Here is a 16065-nt window from a genome sequence, read left to right as displayed (position 1 = left end):
TCTGATGCCTCTTCCTATCGTCCTATCTGTCTCACATCGGTGTTCAGCAAGCTCTTGGAATCCATCCTTTCACGGGACATCCATCTCCACCAAAACCACCTCCTCCCAAACACCCAATGTGGCTTTCGACCTTCCTTCTCTGCTGATGACCAACTCCTCCACCTCACTCACCTCCTCTCCCTCCAGCTTAACTCCCGTCGCTCCGCCATTTTTGTCTCACTTTGACCTCTAAAAGGCCTACGACCGTGTCTGGCATCCCGGTCTCCTGTTTAAACTCCAAACCTACGCCCTTCCTATCAACTACATCCGTCTGGTGGCCTCCTTCCTCTCCCACCGCCCCTCCTATGTTACCATCCATCATGCCAATTCCCACACCTTCTACCCCTCTGCAGGTGTGCCCCAGGGCTCTCCCCTCTCCTCTACCTCCTGTACACGGCGGATATGCCCCAACCCCCCCCTCCAGTACACCTCTTGCAATATGCTGATGACACCGCATTCCTCGCCCTCGCTCCTACCCTCCAACGGTCCCAACGCCTTCTCCAGTATCACCTTGACCTTTTTGCTGCATGGTGTAACCAGTGGCTCCTGAAACGCAATCCTTCCAAGACCCAGGCTGTCGCTAGGTGTGAATTTTATGTCTTTTGCGAACAGAATCCAGACTGTCGCCGTGTTTTTTAATTGTCTGTCTATTGTTTTACTTGTCTGCTTCGTATGTATTTTATTAGCATCATCATCCGTCTGTTCTTTGTTTTAAGTTCCACGATTTCTTTTCGCCATGTTACTCTTCAAGTCTCCGATTTTATCGCCTGTTTTTATTATTTATTCTCTTCATCTTTCTCACAAAGTCTGTAGGCTGAAGAGCGGCATACTAAGCTGCTGCGAGCCCGCCCCCCTTCAGGGGGAATTGAAATTCAATAAAGAAAAAAAAATTCTCGCGAGTTACTGTTTAAATGCAGAGTGTTTTTCAGTCGCATAGGTTTTACACTCGCCTTCCATGCCGTCTATTTCCTCTTTGCTATACAGCTCTTCTGATACGAATTATGGAGGTAAAAAAGATCTCCACGTGCCGATTAACACTAGAAAGTTTTCAAAATCCGCACTCGGTTATGATGCGAATTAAGGCTGGACATATTTCAGTGACAGTCATTTCAAATTTAAATTCTTTTACTTTGCATGTAACTTATCGTAAATGATATACGAGTGGCACAAAACGATGAATTTTGGATTGTTGTTGAAAGGGGGGCTGCAAACGCGGTAATATAAAAGTGAAAGCGTGTTTTTCGAGTATATTTTGGCGGTGTCAACTTTGAAGGGCCACAGATGGCAAACCACAATCACGTTAAAAATTTACTTTCCACAGTTTAAAGATAACCCGCAAATATTCCCAACAGACGTACGCTCTTACCCGCAGCACAGTTACTACTGGGGATATCCGCACTCGCGCAGACCTGTTACTATAAGTAGTGTTGGTTTCGAGTGAAAGCTGTGTGAGGATTATTAGCGCACAGATAAAAAAAATTAAAATAGGCAGCGTCTATAGTTTCCACTCGTTCACTTTGTTCGCTCTAGTATATACTAGTATTTAGAGGGACCGATGACCTAGCAGTTAGATGACGGCTATCATTCATTTATTTCACTGTTGCGATTTCAGCTCTACAGCCATTTTCAAGTACAAAGGGAAAGGTTTTGTAGGGTAATGCTTCTTAAATTGTTTACCAAATGTTACCACACTATGCTTTGCATTTCGTTATCCGTATCTTATATTGGTTTCAGTTTTCACATTGCACACAAAAATGCCTCTACAGCCAAAATTACGATAGTGAAGTGAATAAACAGTTTAAAAAAGTCCAAACCGCAGCAAAGATTTCATTTAAAAATTGTATGATACGATTCTTGTACAGGAAGGGCTGCCACATTATATCAGAATATAAGATCGACAAATTGAGATAGGATAGAATGCTTAGGGCTCTTTATTAATTCTTACTCGTAACTAATTTATTGATTTACCTGAATTAAAAATCCACTTCCGTAACTTTTCTTTATCTTTGACGGGATATCTGACCATTTTTAGTTCAGGATTTGTCCGTCCACTCCTTCCACAGTTGATACACTCGCAGGCCCTCGGCATCACGACTCGATCCACTACCACCGGTATGTCAGAAACAGCTGTACTTCACAGACGCCAAATGGTGGAAAGCTGCACGCGTTTGGACCATGTTGCCACATATTTCACAGAACTGAGTGCCATCTAGTGGTTGGTGCCACAAGTAAGGGTGCGACGCTGTTGCCGCCTGGTGGCCGTTCCCTGACAAGGGTTGCCTGCTAGACCAAGCGACCGGGCAATCTGTTTCTTACGTCATCTGGGGTGTTACGATGCTCGAACTCTAAACGTCTGGCAGCTACACACAGATGTATCAGATAATTAGGTGCGGAAAACTTCTCTTGCGACTTTCGTGGAATTGCCAGAGCAGTGACTCTTCCTACTTCCACGTTATGTTGTTTTAATAGCCTACTAAAGATGTACAAAACTTGAAGTAAATCCGTGCTTCCACTGTTGTGGCCTCCCTTGTTAGCCACATTTCTAACACTGCTAAAAACGATCGCTATAGCGCCGGTTCATCACAGACAAAAACGAGAATCACAGGAAAACAACAAGGCACGTTTTATGTGGGGGCAAGTAATGTGCGAGGTCTGTCTGTAAAGTATTCGACCCTTGATCCCCCCCCCCCCGCAAAATAGGGACGATAGCGCGACGCCACTGTACACAGTAAAGGAAGAGAGAACTTTATGCGCATGCGTGAATTTTGTCCCCGCTTTCCAGCACGTCAGTCGCTGACAGTCGCTGAGTGAGGTTCTACACAACGTGTTCGTCGGATTACCGATTCTCTCAAGATGACTGAACGTGTTGAGCAAAGATACTGCATCAAATTTTGTTCAAAGCTTGCTGATTCTCAAAGCGAAACAATTCACAAGATTTAGAAGGTGTTTCCAGAAGGTGCGATGGGTTCGACACAAATTAAGGAGTGGTTCAACTGATTCAAAAATGGCCGCCCGACACTGGAGAGCGACCAGCGTTCTGCCAGTCCCCACACTGCCCGGAGTGCAGCTGTTGTTGAGAGGGTGCAACATTTGGTGGTGGCAGATCGTCGGTTGACCGTGCACGAGAGGTTGGAGTGGGTAAAGATTCTGCACATGCAATTTTGCGTCATTATTTGAACTTTCACTGAGTGGCTGCGAAAGTCGTGCCCAAGTTGTTGTCTCTGGAAGAAAAAGTTGTCCGTTTTGACGTTGCACAGGACCTTCTGCACACCACCAGCACTTATCCTGGGTTCCTGAACACCGTGATAACTGGAGATGAGTCACGGGTGTACGGGTACGACCCAGAAACAAGAAGACAGTCGTCACGATGGAAGCATCCCGAGTCTCCGAGGCCGAAGAAAGTGCGGCAGGTGCGAGGATGATGCTGACTGTCTTCTTTGATCTCCGTGGAATTGTGCATCACGAATACACACCAGAAGAACAAACAGTGACAGAGGAGTACTATCAAGATGTTCTCCGGCGACTCCGTGACGCAGTTCGGTGCAAGAGGCCAGCCATGTGGACAGCAAAAAACTAGCGACTGCATCTCGACGACGCCCCCAGACATTCATCCCACTTGGTCCAAAATTTCTTGACCAATCATGGAAATACAGCCGTTCGCCAACCTCCATACGTTCCAGACATGGCTCCTTGCGACTTCTGGTTGTTTCCAAAATTGAAGACGCCACTGAAAGGACCCTGTTCTGAGAGTAGAGAAGAGATAATGTGGAACACGACGACTGAGCTGAACACCATTCCAAAAGAAGACTTCCAGAGGTGTTTCTGGCAGTGGAAGGATCGGTGGGCTAAGTGTGTGCAAGCACAAAGGGCCTAGAATGAGATTTTCACTCTGCAACGGAGTGTGCGCTGATATGAAACTTCCTGGCACATTAAAACTGTGTGGCCGACCGAGACTCGAACTCGGGACCTTTGCCTTTCGCGGGCAACTGCTCTACCAACTGAGCTACCGAAGCACGACTCACGCCCGGTACTCATAGCTTTACTTCTGCCAGTACCTTGTCTCCTACCTTCCAAACTTTACAGAAGCTCTCCTGCGAACCTTGCAGAACTAGCACTCCTGAAAGAAAGGATATTGCGGAGACATGGCTTAGCCACAGCCTGAGGGATGTTTCCAGAATGAGATTTTCACTCTGCAGCGGAGTGTGCGCTGTGCTCAGTTGGTAGAGCACTTGCCCGCGAAAGGCAAAGGTCCCGAGTTCGAGTCTCGGTCGGCCACACAGTTTTAAGCTGCCAGGAAGTTTCGCAAAGGGCCTAGTTTGAAGGAGATTAGGGTCCCAACCCCGTCAGGTATTCGAAACTTTTTAATGGCCATAGGTCAGATACTTTCTAGACAGGCCTTGTAAATTAAGAAGGAAAGGGGGGGCATGTGAAAACAGTGTTAGATGGGTAAAAACAGTCTTAGATGGGTGTGGAGAAGAGAAGAGGAGACGGGGGAAGATGAGATATCAAATCCCAGAAAGTTTTCAGACAGTCTGCAGAAGAAATGGAGACACAAACGACCTGCTAACATAACAGAAAACTGGTGATATGTGGAGTGCTAACTCAGGTTCTTACAGGTTGCTCTTATTTTGTATGCAAATATCATAGTTAAGTTGACCTGCTCTGCATACTGTATTTATGCCATGTGATTATTGTTGCAGCAAATGATGGAGCAATTCTACTGTGCATTGCAGGATCTTATCCACAGATGAGAAACAGAAGCTGGGAGTGCGTCTGGCAGAGGCAGCAAAACGTAGAAGTGTGTCTGAAGTCCGGCAGCTGCTGGCCATGGGTGCACCACCTGATGGGAGGAGCGCTCTCGGGAATACTGCACTGCACTGTGGAGTACTAAAGAAGGAAGTGCAAGTTGTCAAGTGCCTTCTCGATGCTGGAGCTGACGTCAGAGCCACCGACTCGTGTCTGCAGACACCTCTGCACACCGCCGCATCGATATTTGACCAGAAGGTTATGTGTATACTCATAGCGGCTTCAGCACCTCTAGATGTTCGGGATCGTTGGGGCAAGACACCGCTCCACTGGGCTGCAGAATCGAATGTACAAGCTGTGAAGACACTGCTGATGGCTGGTGCTAGCACAGACATAAAGAATTACAATGGGAAGATACCTGCAAAGGTAGCAACCGCAGAAACAAAACCAATGTTTAAGTAATAGCAAATCTCATATATTGATCAACTTTCATTCCTTTAGTTGTATGGCTCAAAAATTTTACAATAAACCATTTTTGAAGATTTTCTGCTTCAGGTACTACATTCCAACTGATATGACCCACCTAGTTAGGGTATTCACAAAACATGTGCACTATCAAGTAAATATAAATTCCGACATTACCATTTTTCAAATGGGAAAACTCTCAAAATTGTGTGGCACTACAAGGACAATTTAACACTAAATATTTTATTTCAGTGACGTCTGCACATTCACACAGAATTTTGTGCCCCATGACACACGAGTGCATTAAATACACATGCAATGTTAGATATAGTTGAGATGAAAATTAGGCATGTTGGAACAGGGGGTACTAACAATCTGCAATTGTTTGCTGATGATGCTGTGGTGTACCGTAAGGTGTCAAAGCTGAGTGACTGTATGAAGATACGAGACAACTTGGACAATATTTCAGTTAGTGCGATGAAAGGTAGTTAGCCCTAAATGTGGAAAAATGTAAGTTAATGTGGCTAAGTAGGAAGACCAAAATTTCCAGTTGGTGTGACAAATGCGAGCTAGCCCTAAATGTGGAAAAGTGTAAGTTAATGCGGATGAATATGGGGAGTAAACCTGTAATGTTTGGATACGGTATTACTAGTGTCCTGCTTGACACAGTCAAGTCGTTTAAATATCTGGGCGTATCGTTGCAAACCGATATGAAGTGGAACAAGCATGTGAGAATTGTGGTAGGGAAGGCAAATGGTCGACTTAAGTTTATTGGGAGAATTTCAGGAAAGAATGGTTCAGCTGTGTCGGAGATGGTGTATGGGACACTGATGTGACCTGTTCTTGGGTGCTGCTCCAGCGTTTGGGGTCTGTGTCAGGTTGGACTGAAGGAAGGCATCAAAGCAATTCAGAGGCAGACTGCTAGATTTGTTACTGGCAGGGTTGAACAAAGCACAAGTGTTATGGAGACGCTTTGGGAACTCAGATGGGAATCCATGGAGGAGAGGTGATGTTCTTTTCAAGAAACAAAGCTGACAACCCAACGATTCTACTGCTGCCAACATACATTGTGCTTAAGGACCACAAAGATAAGGTAAGAGAAATTAGGGCTCATACAGAGGCATATAGTAAGTCAAAATTTTTCCCTCGCTGTTTGCGAGTAGAACAAGAAAGGAAATGACTATAGTTTAATTCTTTTATCTTGGCGGTTCGCGCATGCCCGCCCAGACGCGGGAGATTGCTGCGTTGCCAGTTGTACACGCCAAGAGAAGCAGCGCCATAGTATAGTATAGTTCGCAAACTTAGCTTTAGGGGGGAGTGCGCAGTTTATGAAGTCAAGCCACCACGGCCGCATTAACCCTTTCGCTGCTACAGAGGCGTGCTCCCCGCATTCCGCGCTGTGCGCGATTTTGTCATCATTGCACTGCTCGCCTGTGCAGACACACGCTGTTTCGACTGCTTTGACACACTTTATCATTCGATTTCAGAAAAACTATTTGGCCCAATAAATTGATTTTTACACATCATCTTGATACCTTCCCCCCATAAATGACTTAATTTTGTTTCGATGTTCAACGCAGTTATTGTGCAGCATTAAATGTAGTAAACCATTGCACGAAATTTTGAAGAGTTCTCAGAGGTAAAAGTCCATAGCATATGGTTGATTTCAGTTGAAACTAGAAATTTCCAAAAATTCCATTCAAACGAATAAAATTCATGAAGTAAGACACTTCGATATTGTTTTTAAATAAAGAAAATACTAAGCACAGAATGTTTGAACTTGGGACCTTTCGCTTAGCAGCCAAACACTTTAACCATTACACTAACGCAGCTGACTGTTCAATGTGATTCCTGGAGGACTTTAAACTAGGACGCAAAATACCGACAGACACTGTTGGTATGACTATGAATTACTCACGTTTTGTCGCAGTAGAATAGGAAATAAACAATTACCGCTGTTCTTTATTGCGAAAAAAGTGGTTTGTGAGAATGATACAAACACCTTTCCTTGCTATCGCCTGAATTAGGAGGCTTATTGCTTCTTTGGTTTAATTAATTAATAGAATATGAAGCAATTGGTATAAAGAATGCTTTTTCCAAACATTCTATAAAAGAATGTCTGCTATCAAGACATTGCTTTTGTTCAGTTACTTTATTTATGACTGAATGTCTCTAAAACTGAAGACACTTGTCCGTGCTCTGCACTGCAGTCGAGCTCTGGCAACGTCGTTCTCTGTTCACTGACTGACTGTGTTTTGTGACGTCAGATGCGCAGAACGAACCTAAACTCGGCCGCCGTCGTAAATGACGCGCACTTTAGTGTACCATCTGCTACGCACAGTACAGTGGCTTGCGGAGTATCGATGTACATGTCGACGTAGATGTATTTCCACTGAGCTGAAATAAGACAGTGCAAGAGAAGGAGAGACAGCGAAAGAGGTTCACAGCTCTCACTGGCAGATAACCACATTGTGCTTAACAAGTTCATCTACTCTGCAAATGCAGTTATAACAGCAACATTTTGGGTAGAATCTTACATTGATGATGTCATTTGAATTGCTGGACATTAAGATGTGTGTATCTCTTTTCTAAAATCATTGGGGGAAGTGGCAACAAAACGACTATTCACGTTGGTGTGTAGAATATGAGTCTGGCGATATACCATCTGACTTTCGGAAAAGCATCATCCACACAATTCCAAAGATGGCAATAGCTGACAAGTGCGAGAATTATCGCACAGTCAGCTTAACAGCTGATGCATCGAAGCTGCTTACAAGAATAATATACAGAAGAATGGAAAAGAAAATTGAGAATGCGCTAGGTGACGATCAGTTTGGCTTTAGGAAAAGTAAAGGGACGAGAGAGGCAATTCTGACGTTACGGCTAAGAATGGAAGCAAGGCTAAAGAAAAATCAAGACACTTTCATAGGATTTGTCGACCTGGAAAAAGCGTTCGACAATATAAAATGGTGCAAGCTGTTAGAGATTCTGAAAAAAGTAGGGGTAAACTATAGGGAGAGACGGGTCATATACAATATGTACAACAACCGAGAGGGAATAATAAGAGTGGACGATCAAGAACGAAGTGCTCGTATTAAGAAGGGTGTAAGACAAGGTTGTAGCCTTTCGCCCCTACTCTTCAATCTGTACATCGAGGAAGCAATGATGGAAATAAAAGAAAGGTTCAGGAGTGGACTTAAAATACAAGGTGAAAGGATGTCAATGATACGATTCGCTGATGACATTGCTATCCTGAGTGAAAGTGAAGAAGAATTAAGTGGTCTGCTGAAAGGAATGAAGAGTCTAATGAGTACACAGTACGGTTTGAGAGTAAATCGGAGAAAGACGAAGGTAATGAGAAGTAGTAGAAATGAGAACAGCGAGAAACTTATCAGGATTGATGGTCACGAAGTCAATGAAGTTAAGGAATTCTGCTACCTAGGCAATGACGGACGGAGCAAGGAGGACTTCAAAAGCAGACTTGCTATGGCAAAAAAGGCATTTCTGGCCAAGAGAGGTCTACTGACATCAAATACCGGCCTTAATTTGAGGAAGATATTTCTGATGATGTACGTCTGGAGTACAGTATTGTATGGTAGTGAAACATGGACTGTGGGAAAACCGGAACAGAAGAGAATCGAAGCATTTGAGATGTGGTGCTACAGACGAATGTTGAAAATTACGTGGACTGATAAGGTAAGGAATGAGGAGGTTCTACGCAGAATGGGAGAGGAAAGGAATATGTGGAAAACACTGATAAGGAGAAGGGACAGGATGATAGGACATCTGCTAAGACATGAGGGAATGACTTCCATGGTACTAGAGGGAGCGGTAGAGGGCAAAAACTGTAGAGGAAGACAGAGATTGGAATACGTCAAGCAAATAATTGAGGACGTAGGTTGCAAGTAGCACAGGAAAGGAATTCGTGGCGGGCCATCAGTAGTAGACTGATGACAAAAAAAATCTTTTCCAGAGTTATGGCATATTACCTCCACTATTTGCTGGATTCCTGAGATACACTGGAAACTGGTGAATGGCAGCGGTGCATCTTCCATTCCGAAACAGCTTAAAACTGTGCTGGGAACGTATGCTGGCCTCAGTAGGGATGTTACACCACGGTGTTGTCAGTCAGGGTGGCAGCAACTGGTTCCTGCAGGTTGCCACCTAAACAGGAACACTTGGTGATACTCAGTTTGAGCACCCTGGCTAGTGTAAACTATTGTGCCCCACATGAGGTGTTACAAATTCAGGTTTTCTAAACCTACAGCTATAAAGCAACAGTGCATAGGTACCAATACATGTATAACCAAATAGGGAAACAGAAAACATTAAATACTAGACATATCAGTACATAAACCGCATTTATTTTAAATTTTCTGGGTTTTATTCGTTCGAATAGTTCAATTACATGGCTAAAATTTAAATTAATTTTTTCAGTTGATGACATTACAAGGTTGCTTGACATTTCCTGGCTCATAGTCGATCTCTGATACGTCTTTATTAGTTTTAATTTGGGAAAACGTCTTTCACAAGTACCATTTCACATAGCGATTGTTAAAAAAAATAGTGTCACAACAACGCTAATTAAACACAGATCTTACAATTAATCATCCACCCTCAAAGTTCTAAAATTGTCGATGCGATAATTTTCTCTCCTGTATACAGTTCTCCAAACAAAAAAGTGCCGTCTAATAAGATCTACTTCAGTAATCATAGCTGAAACATTCATTTCGAAATATTTTTAAGATAATTGCTGAATACTTCCAACAATGCATTCAGCTTTTTTCTGAATCCAATAGTAGAGGGTGGTTATAAATAAACTATCGCTGATTAAGGCAGTGTATACGGGAAACTATTAACCATATGAGTTTTCAATTTTATAGGAATAACGTTCAGACTGCACAGCAGGAATTGTGTTCTTTGTGTGGTAGTGTCCTGACTTACTGTTAAGCGCTGGTACTCGTACACGAAGGGAAATGGATAGGTTAAAGTTAGATATAGTGGGAATTAGTGAAGTTCAGTGGCTGGAGGAACAAGACGTTTGATCAGGTGAATACAGGGTTATAAATACAAAATCAAATAGGGGTAATGCACGAGTAGGTTTAATAATGAATAAAAAAATAGGAGTGCGGGTAAGCTACTACAAACAGCATAGTGAACGTATTATTGTGGCCAAGATATACACGAAGCCCACGCCTACAACAGTAGTAAAAGTTTTTATGCCAACTAGCTCTGCAGATGAAGAAATTGATGAACTGTATGATGAGATAAAAGAAATTATTCAGGTATTGAAGGGAGACGAAAATTTAAGTCATGGGTGACTGGAATTCGTGAGTAGGAAATGGGAGAGAAGGAAACATAGTACCTGAATATGGATTCGGGGTAAGAAATGAAAGAGGAAGCCGTCTGGTTGAATTTTGCACACAGCATAAATTAATCATAGCTAACACTTGGTTCAAGAATCATGAAAGAAAGTTGTATACGTGGAAGAATCCTGGAGATACTAGAAGGTATCAGATAGATTATATAATGGTAAGACAGAGATTTAGGAACCAGGTTTTAAATTGTAAGACATTTCCAGGGGCAGATGTGGATTCTGACCACAATCTATTGGTTATGAACTGTAGATTAAAACAGAAGAAACTGCAAAAAGGTGGGAATTTAAGGAGATGCGACCTGGATAAACTGAAAGAACCAGAAGTTGTACAGGGTTTCAGGGAGAGCATAAGGGAACAATTGACAGGAATGGGGGAAAGAAATACAGTAGAAGAAGAATGGGTAGCTCTGAGGGATGAAGTAGTGAAGGCAGCAGACGATCATGTAGGTAAAAAGACGAGGGCTGGTAGAAATCCTTGGGTAACAGAAGAAGTATTGAATGTAATTGATGAAAGGAGAAAATATGAAAATGCAGTAAATGAAGCAGGCAAAAACGAAAACAAACCTCTCAAAAATTAGATCCACAGGAAGTGCAGCGATGGCAAGAGGACAAATGTAAGGATGTAGAGGCTTATCTCACTAGGGGTAAGATAGATACTGCCTACAGGAAAATTAAAGAGAACCACTTGTATGAATATCAAGAGCTTAGATGGAAACCCAGTTCTAAGCAAAGAAGGGAAAGCAGAAAGGTGGAAGGAGTATATAGAGGGTCTATACAAGGGCGATGTACTTGAGGACAATATTATGGAAATGGAAGAGGATGTAGATGAAGATGAAATGGGAGATACGATACAGTGTGAAGAGTTTGACAGAAGGCTGAAAGACCTGAGTCGAAACAAGGCTCCGAGAGTAGACAACATTCGATTAGAACTACTGACGGCCTTGGGAGAGCCGTCCTAACAAAACTCTACCATCTGGTGAGCAAGATGTATGAGACAGGCGAAATACCCTCAGACTTCAAGAAGAATGTAATAATTCCAATCCCAAAGAAAGCAGGTGTTAACAGATGTGAAAATTAGCGAACTATCAGTTTAATAAGTCACAGCTGCAAAATACTAACGCGAATTCTTTATAGACGAATGGAAAAACTGGTAGAATTCGACCTCAGGGTAGATCAGTTTGGATTCCGTAGAAACGTTGGAACACGTGAGGCAATACTGACCATACTAATTATCTTAGAAGAAAAATTAAGAAAAGGCAAACCTACGTTTCTAGCATTTGTAGACTTAGAGAAAGCTTTTGACAATGTTGACTGGAATACTCTCTTTCAAATTCTAAAGGTGGCAGGGGTAAAATACAGGGAGCGAAAAGCTATTTACAATTTGTACAGAAACCATATGTCAGTTGTGGGCCATGAAAGTGAAGCAGTGGTTGGGAAATGGAGTGAGACAGGATTGTAGCCTATCCCCGATGCTATTCAATCTGTATATTGAGCAAGCAGTAAAGGAAACAAAAGAAAAATTCGGAGTAGGTATTAAAATCCATGGAGAAGAAATTAAAACTTTGAGGGGCCCGATGACATTGTAATTCTGTCAGAGACAGCAAAGGACTTGGAAGAGCAGTTGAACGGAACGGACAGTGTCTTGAAAGGAGGATATAAGATGAACATCAACAAAAGCAAATCGAGGATAATGGAATGTAGTCGAATTAAGTCGGGTGATGTTGAGGGTATTAGATTAGGAAATGAGACACTTAAAGTATTAAAGGAGTGTTGCTATTTGGGGAGGAAAATAACTGATGGTCGAAGTAGAGAGGATATACAATGTAGACTGACAATCGCAAGGAAACCGTTTCTGAAGAAGAAAAATGTGTTAACATCGAGTATTGATTTAAATGTCAGGAAGTCGTTTCTGAAAGTATTTGTATGGAGTGTAGCCATGTATGGAAGTGAGACGTGGACGATAAATAGTTTGGACAGGAAGAGAATAGAAGCTTTTGAAATGTGGTGCTACAGAAGAATGCTGAAGATTAGATGGGTAGATTATGTAACTAATGAGGAAGTATTGAATAGAATAGTGGAGAAGAGAAGTTTGTGGCACAACTTGACTAGAAGAAGGGACCAGTTGGTAGGACATGTTCTGAGGCATGAAGGGATCACAAGTTTAGCATTGGAGGGTAAAAATCGTATAGGGAGACAAAGAGATGAATACATTAAGCAGATTCAGCAGGATGTAGGTTGCAGTAGGTACTGGGAGATGAAGAAGCTTGCACAGGATAGAGTAGCATGGAGAGCTGCATCAAACCAGTCTCAGGAATGAAGACGACAACAACAGTAACTGGTACAGTGACATAGGGTTCAGCCACAAGCGTAGTGTGCCCTATAGCTGCAGACAGCTACTTCAGTGTGGCTTCAGCTGCCGGAGACTGTGGTCATGTGTGTGCGAGTTGCGATTGCATGAGTGAGTGTATCTATTTTTGACAAAGGCGTTGTTGGCCATAAGCTTATTTTGTGACTCTTTTTATTGTGCCTATCTGCGTCTCAGCATATCCGCTGTATGTTGAGTAGCAACTATCCATTTCACAATATTGTTACTTTCCAGTCTGGATTTTCCATTGTTCAAGTCAGCTCCAGTACGATGTAACTCTACACTGTTATAAATAGGCCAACACGTCTGAAACCTGTCTGAGCAGGACCTTTGAGATCGTCCAGCTGTGGACCAGTATGCCACACTTCCACAGGGTTGCAAATAGCCTGATGGGTCTTACCTGCATTGTGACGCCAAGGAGTCGGTATGGAAGAAATCCAACAGGTCTGAACTGGATTGTGATGCCATAGAACTGCTTTATTGTGCCCTAGTCGCCATCGTGTATTCAAAGTCGGGCATCTTGAATTCTGATGTCACAGTTAGGCTGGTGCCAATGTACCAAGTCAGCCAGCATGACGATGCACAATTTTTCATTTCCTTCCAATTTATTCTTACAAGGGAACCTCCCCATGCACCACCCTCAGATTTAGTTATAAGTTGGCACAGTGGATAAGCCTTGAAAAACTGAACACAGATCAGTCGAGAAGACAGGAAGAAGTAGTGTGGAACTGTGAAAAAATAAGCAAAATATACAAACTGAGTAGTCCATGCGGAATATTGGCAACGTCAAGGATAGTGTGAGCTCAGGAGCGCCGTGGTCCCGTGGTTAGCGTGAGCAGCTGCGGAACGAGAGGTCCTTGGTTCGAGTCTTCCCTCGAGTGAAAAGTTTACTTTCTTTATTTTCGCAAAGTTATGATCTGTCCGTTCGTTCATTGACGTCTCTGCTCATTGTAATAAGTTTAGTGTCTGTGTTTTGTGACCGCATCGCAAAACCGTGCGATTAGTAGACGAAAGGACGTGCCTCTCCTATGGGCACCGAAAACATCTGACCGCAAGGTCATAGGTCAAACGATTCCTCTACAGGAAAACACGTCTGATATATTCCATACGACACTGGTGACGGCATGTGCGTCACATGACAGGAATATGTTGTCGACCCACCTAACTTGTACACTTGGCGAATGGGTAAAAAGATTCTTCTACCTTCCGATGTTTGTTTAGGTGTAGCGTCCCTATACTAGGGCGCAGTTACCTCGCATCGGACGGTCGGACGGACAGATGATAATTGTCCGAAAATAAAAAATTAAACTTTCCACTCGAGGGAAGACTCGAAGCAAGGACCTCTCGTTCCGCAGCTGCTCACGCTAACCACGGGACCACGGCGCTCCTGAGCTCACACTATCCCTGACGTTACCTATCTTCCGCATGGACTACTCACTTTGTATATTTTGCTTATTTTTTTCACAGTTCCACACAACTTCTTCCTGTTTCCTCGATTGATCTGTGTTCAGTTTTTCAAGGCTTATCCACTGTGCCAACGTATAATTAAATCTGAGGGGGTTGCGATGGGGAGGTTCCCTTGTTAGGATAATAGCACTAAATCCATAAGAAACACACTAGTTGAATTTCCCACTAAAATTTTGAATTTCCCACGAAAATTTTGAATTTCCCTCCAAAACTTGAACTCCTGCAGTTTTATACGTAATGCAGTTGGTCTTTGTCAGAAGGAAGCAGTGGAGGGGAGGCAATGGGCGTAGGTGTGACAATGGGAGTGGAGTGGGGTGGGCGTGGGCGTGGACATGGGCACGGGTGTGGTGCTGTGGACGAAGGTGGTTTTGCTGGTGGAGGTGGGGGTTGGGGTATGGGTACGGGGTGGGGAAGACCCATGACTCATAGATGATGTCATCAGTGATGTCAATACACTAGAAAAGCATGCCAGAACGCTCTTCATGTCTACTGTGACCTACTGGGAGTGAAATTTGTTCAAAAATGGTTCAAATGGCTCTGAGCACTATGGGACTCAACTGCTGAGGTCATAAGTCCCCTAGAACTTAGAACTACTTAAACCTAACTAACCTGACATCACACACATCCATGCCCGAGGCAGGATTCGAACCTGCGACCGTAGCGGTCGCGCGGTTCCAGACTGTAGCGCCAGAACCGCTCGGCCACCAGCGGCCGGCAGTGAAATTTGTCATTCCTTGATACTCCTGCCTGTGTTGGGTGGCAATCCTTGACACTTACGTGAATGAGATCAATGAGATGAGATGGGCCATACTTATTGCCATGCCACATCTGAACTGTCCCATGTGACTAGCGCCCAAGAGGACGGACAAACTGATTTCTGGGTAATGTAGGATTCCAAACCACGTTAGTGTTGTGGTCTTCAGTCCAGAGACTGGTTTGATGCAGCTCTCTATGCTACTCTATCCTGTGCAAGCTTCTTCATCTCCCAGTACCTACTGCAGCCTACATCCTTCTGAATCTGTTTAGTGTATCCATCTCTTGGCCTCCCTCTACGATTTTTACCCTCCACGCTGCCCTCCAATACGAAATTGGTGATCCCTTGATGCCTCTGAACATGTCCTACCAACCGGTGCCTTCTTCTATTCAAGTTGTGCCACAAACTTCTCTTCTCCCCAATCCTATTCTATACTTCCTCATTAGTTATGTGATTTACCCATCTAATCTTCAGCATTCTTCTGTAGCACCACATTTCGAAAGGTTCTAGTCTCTTCTTGTCCAAACTATGTATCGTCCATGTTTCACTTCCATACATGGCTACGCTCCATACAAATACTTTCAGAAACGACTTCCTGACACTTAAATCTATACTAGATGTTAACAAATTTCTCTTCTTCAGAAACGCTTTCCTTGCCATTGCCAGTCAAAATTTTATATCCTCTCTACTTCGACCATCATCAGTTATTTTGCTCCCCAAATAGCAAAACTCCTTTACTACTTTAAGTGTCTCATTTCCTAATGTAATTCCCTCAGCATCACCCGACTTAATTCGACTACATTCCATTATCCTCGTTTTGCTTTTGTTGATGTTCATCTTATATCCTCCTTT

At 43.3% G+C, this 16065-nt stretch overlaps 1 protein-coding gene across 1 annotated transcript in view; it reads left to right on the top strand.

Annotated features, from left to right (window-relative positions):
• LOC126213164 (speckle-type POZ protein-like) overlaps positions 1-5273 on the top strand; it is a 79112-nt gene extending 73839 nt beyond the window's left edge. Inside the window, exon 3 of the mRNA XM_049940786.1 lies at positions 4773-5273. Within this exon, the coding sequence (XP_049796743.1) occupies positions 4773-5247 (475 nt within the window). The 3' untranslated portion in view covers positions 5248-5273. The remainder of the gene's footprint in view (positions 1-4772) is intronic.
• The last annotated feature ends 10792 nt before the right edge of the window (positions 5274-16065 follow it).

The sequence above is a fragment of the Schistocerca nitens genome, chromosome 11, assembly GCF_023898315.1.
Source record: "Schistocerca nitens isolate TAMUIC-IGC-003100 chromosome 11, iqSchNite1.1, whole genome shotgun sequence".
Taxonomy (NCBI): Eukaryota; Metazoa; Arthropoda; class Insecta; order Orthoptera; family Acrididae; genus Schistocerca; species Schistocerca nitens.
This window is presented reverse-complemented; position numbering and strand designations above follow the sequence as displayed.